General features: G+C 35.3%; 1 protein-coding gene across 3 annotated transcripts; it reads right to left on the bottom strand.

Moving 5' to 3' along the window:
• Nucleotides 1-749: 749 nt before the first annotated feature.
• On the bottom strand, nt 750-3,477 carry LOC129884988 (uncharacterized). Of its 3 annotated transcripts, none has more exons than XR_008766015.1 (5): nt 3,382-3,476; nt 2,830-2,985; nt 1,491-2,172; nt 1,326-1,408; nt 750-1,155 (listed from the first exon to the last, which is right to left on the bottom strand). XR_008766015.1 is itself a non-coding variant. In XM_055959242.1 (5 exons), exons 3-5 carry the CDS (start codon nt 1,536-1,538, stop codon nt 1,029-1,031), a joined length of 258 nt encoding a protein of 85 aa, XP_055815217.1. In that variant the 5' UTR covers nt 1,539-1,760; nt 2,830-2,985; nt 3,382-3,476; the 3' UTR covers nt 750-1,028. The 3 variants fall into 3 exon arrangements, 2 of the variants coding, with proteins under 2 accessions (XP_055815217.1, XP_055815216.1); XM_055959242.1 differs by having other exon boundaries at nt 1,491-1,760; XM_055959241.1 differs by lacking the exon at nt 1,491-2,172 and having other exon boundaries at nt 3,382-3,477.
• Nucleotides 3,478-3,784: the final 307 nt, after the last annotated feature.

Genomic DNA, 3,784 nt, shown 5'->3' on the forward strand with positions numbered 1-3,784 from the left:
TTAGGTTGAGTCACCTTTGGTTGCAACACTTCATCAATTATTTCTGTCTTTTGTTGATTAACGGACATCTCATATGTCACCAATTCACCTTCTAAATCATCAAGTGTCATCAGAGTTTTTACGATCCTGGTAGAGAATCAAAGAATTTTCACTGCCAGCGGGCGGCTATGACCCATATAGGCCATCCATCTGGCCAATGATCATGATGACAAGCGCCGGACGAATGATATATTCATGAAAATCATGCTAAGAGGAAGGATTTACAAAAACATTGCAGAATTAAAGAAGTACAAGCAAACATAGTACAAGAGAAAAAACAATTCTCTAATTAAAAGTTGGAGAAAGTAAAAAAAAAAAGGGAGTCGGTGGGAAGGCATTAGCGAGAGTTGGAGACAAAGTGCTCTAACACTAGACCGTACATAAAGTCCGGGTAGATCGAGCCTTCGGGAAGGGTAGATCGTGCCTTCGGGTTGGGTAGACCTTGCCTTCGCGCCAGGTAGACTAGACATACAATCCTCCATGAGCAATTGAATCCTCAAACACATAGACTTTGAACTTTTTGACAAAAAAAATCTTAACAACTAAGAGTAAGACAAAAAAATATATAGAAAACCCCTCCACAGAACCCCTTTTGCTATGAGAATTGGCTTATCCAACTCTATAATTTTCACTGCCAGTGGCTGCAATGAAGCAGCAAGATTAATTATGATAGTAATAATTTCCTCTGCTTTAAACTGAAACACACAAAATATAAAATATTAATTAAACATCGAATTATATTCTTGACGCACCATCAATTAGCTAGGTTCATATATATTGCTAATATAACACATAGTATGTTGTTCCTATTAATCGAACTCACAAATTTTATCATCATGTCAAAAATTGCAAGAATGTCATCTTTTCAAAAACAAGAGACTAAATAAAAAATATAACATTTTTGATCAATCTCGACAGTGCAGCAACCATCAGTGCAATAGAATGTTAGGAATCTTCAGCATTAAGATGAAGTTAAGCAAGTGGCTTCTTTATGGAGCAATCTTCACTGCCACTGCAAGCATCAAGATGAACTCACAATCCTCAGCATCCTTCAGCATCGTCTTCACTGCCAGTGGATGAAGGATTCCATCAAAGCATCCGTGATTCCATTCCTCTCTGTCCAGACACACTAAATTATAAAGGCAAAAATCAACTCTGATACAATCGATAATGACAAAAGATGTATAATTGTTTTTTTATGGAAACTAATGTGAAAGCGTATATTTAAGGACTGTTCTCACACACTCCTCATTTATACTCAAGAAAAGCACACATACCGCATTTACCTATCAATGTGAGCCAAGTTTAGCAAGATATGACTGAAGTTCCACTGCAATTTCATCCTCATGGGTGTCTGATCCATCACAATCTAGAAATAGAAGACGTTAAACTATAAAGTAAGGCTATTATAATATAACTAAATAAATCGCAATATGCAAATGATGACTTACCTTCTTGTCCTCATAGCCAATATTTAGCACACAACTTTGCTTCAGCATTTGCAGGTAAAAGAGAACTTTGAAACTTTCTAATAATACGACCTCCAATGCTAAAGGTAGATTCTGAAGCTACCATGGTAATAGGTATGCTCAAGATATCTCATGCCATCAATGAGAATTCTAGATATCTTCCTCTATTTTCCTTCTAACATGCAAGTACATCCAAATTTGGATTCACTTTACGATCAAGTTTTGGCTCCTTCAAGTACAAATCCAATTGTGCTTCATATCATTCATAACTCAATCAAAAAGAAGCACTTCATTCGGTAAATACAAATTTGCAGTTGGATATTTGCTTTTGTAAAATAGTGTAGTGATCTCATAAAATGGCTTCAAGAATTTAGTAATACTCTCTACCCTTTTCCATTCCTCCTCGGAAAGACTATATTTAAAATCCATATCAAGGATTTATATTGAATATAAGCTTGTTGGTAGAGGAGAGCGCTATCAAGCATCTGGTAAGTGGAATTCTAATGAGTAGTTACATCTTGGCGAAGCTTCTTTGAACACAACAACCCATGATTCTTAATGCATTCCACAAATTTCAATATTCTCCCTTCCGAATGTTTGACATTCTTAACACCTTCTCTTACTTTTTCAACAGCTTCATCTTCTATTTCCAAACAAGCCTTCACTATTAAATTCAAGATATGGTTTTCACAACGAACATGAAAGAACTTTCCATCACAAACTAGAGAACGCATTAGAGATAAATGTTCTTTTAAATGATCTACCACATCATTATTGCAACTAGCATTATCCAAAGTAAGAGTGAAAATCTTCTTTTCAATGCCCTATTCCTTAATAAACTTGATAAGTAAAGGGCCCAAAATTGAACCGGAATGTGGAGGCGGAACATGACAAAAGATTAACACTCGTTTTTGAAGATTCCAATTCAAATCAACATAATGAGCGGTTAAACGCATATAACCATTTGACGCTACAGAAGTCCACATGTCTGAAGTCAGACAGATTCTACTAGGATCATTGCAAGCTCACACTTTAAAAGTTCTTTTTCCCTATCATATAATTTTAATATATCAGCCTTAGCCGTATTTCTTGAAATGGTTTTTACCATTGCATTTAAGTATGAATGGATATCCCTATTTCCTTGATTTTCTACAAAGCTAAAAGGATAATTATGCTTTAGAATAGCAACAGACACTTTCTCACGATAAGTTATTTGATCAAATGGCGCATATCCGTGTTCTTGTCTGTTATCCAAGTGCTTAGGTATATGACACTTGTTATTTGAAGTGCCAGCATCGGCTACAAATATTTCCTTACATACCTGACATTGTGCTTTTAACCTTTCACTGTCTCTAGTACGAGGCAATTTCATAAAAGTATTCCAAACAATTGAAGTGCTTCTTTTTGATTGTTTTCTCGATATAGACGAATTGATCTCACAAGAAGCCTCATTAGCCTCCATTTATATAACTGACTTCTGTCAAAGAAAAATATTTGAGTGTTATAGACATAGAAGCATTCTTTGCAACTTAATGATTAGAAAGAACTGCATCAAAAGTTGCCACTAGAACTAGTACGGGAGCAAGAAGAGTAACAGAGAGATGCAAAAAGATGTCAAGGCTGAAGGCTTGAAGATACGGGTGCAATTGTGGTTCTATTTAATATCCTTTCTACTGATGTTGTTATTAGTTTGGTTTTCCACGTACAAGTTGCCTTTTTCTATCACTAATATATTCTGAATTGCACCCTAGACTACTGCTCTTGAGTGTATTGTATGTGGAGTTATGTTCCTAATGGTTGATCTTTTCATGAGAACTCAAAAGCACCTTTTGGAACTTGCAAAAGAAAGTAAGAAACTCAAATAAATACGTACCTCAATAATCAATAATGGAGTCGTTAGCATAGAGACAGAGAAAGCGAGCGGTGTGTGATCCTCAACTTGCGTCTTGTGGGCTGTGGCAACAGGCAACTCAATTAGCGATTTTTCAAAAAAAAGTAAGAGACCGATTTATTATGGGTCTTAAATGGGTACCCATAGTTTACCCATTTTGACCATATTTGTTTGGGCTTTTAAAATTATGAAATTCATATTTATCCATTTAAAAAATGAGTGATCCAACTCATTTAATATGGGTAAAATAGGCTAATTTCACTAATATGGGCTGAAATTGCCACCTCTACATTGGATCAATTAAGATTCTAGATAGGAAAGCTAACAACAGAATAACAATCACCTTAAAATCTAAAAGGGATAAAATATAGCTGAACAAATCCCA

The sequence above is a fragment of the Solanum dulcamara genome, chromosome 4 (assembly GCF_947179165.1).
Source record: "Solanum dulcamara chromosome 4, daSolDulc1.2, whole genome shotgun sequence".
NCBI classification, from domain to species: Eukaryota; Viridiplantae; Streptophyta; class Magnoliopsida; order Solanales; family Solanaceae; genus Solanum; species Solanum dulcamara.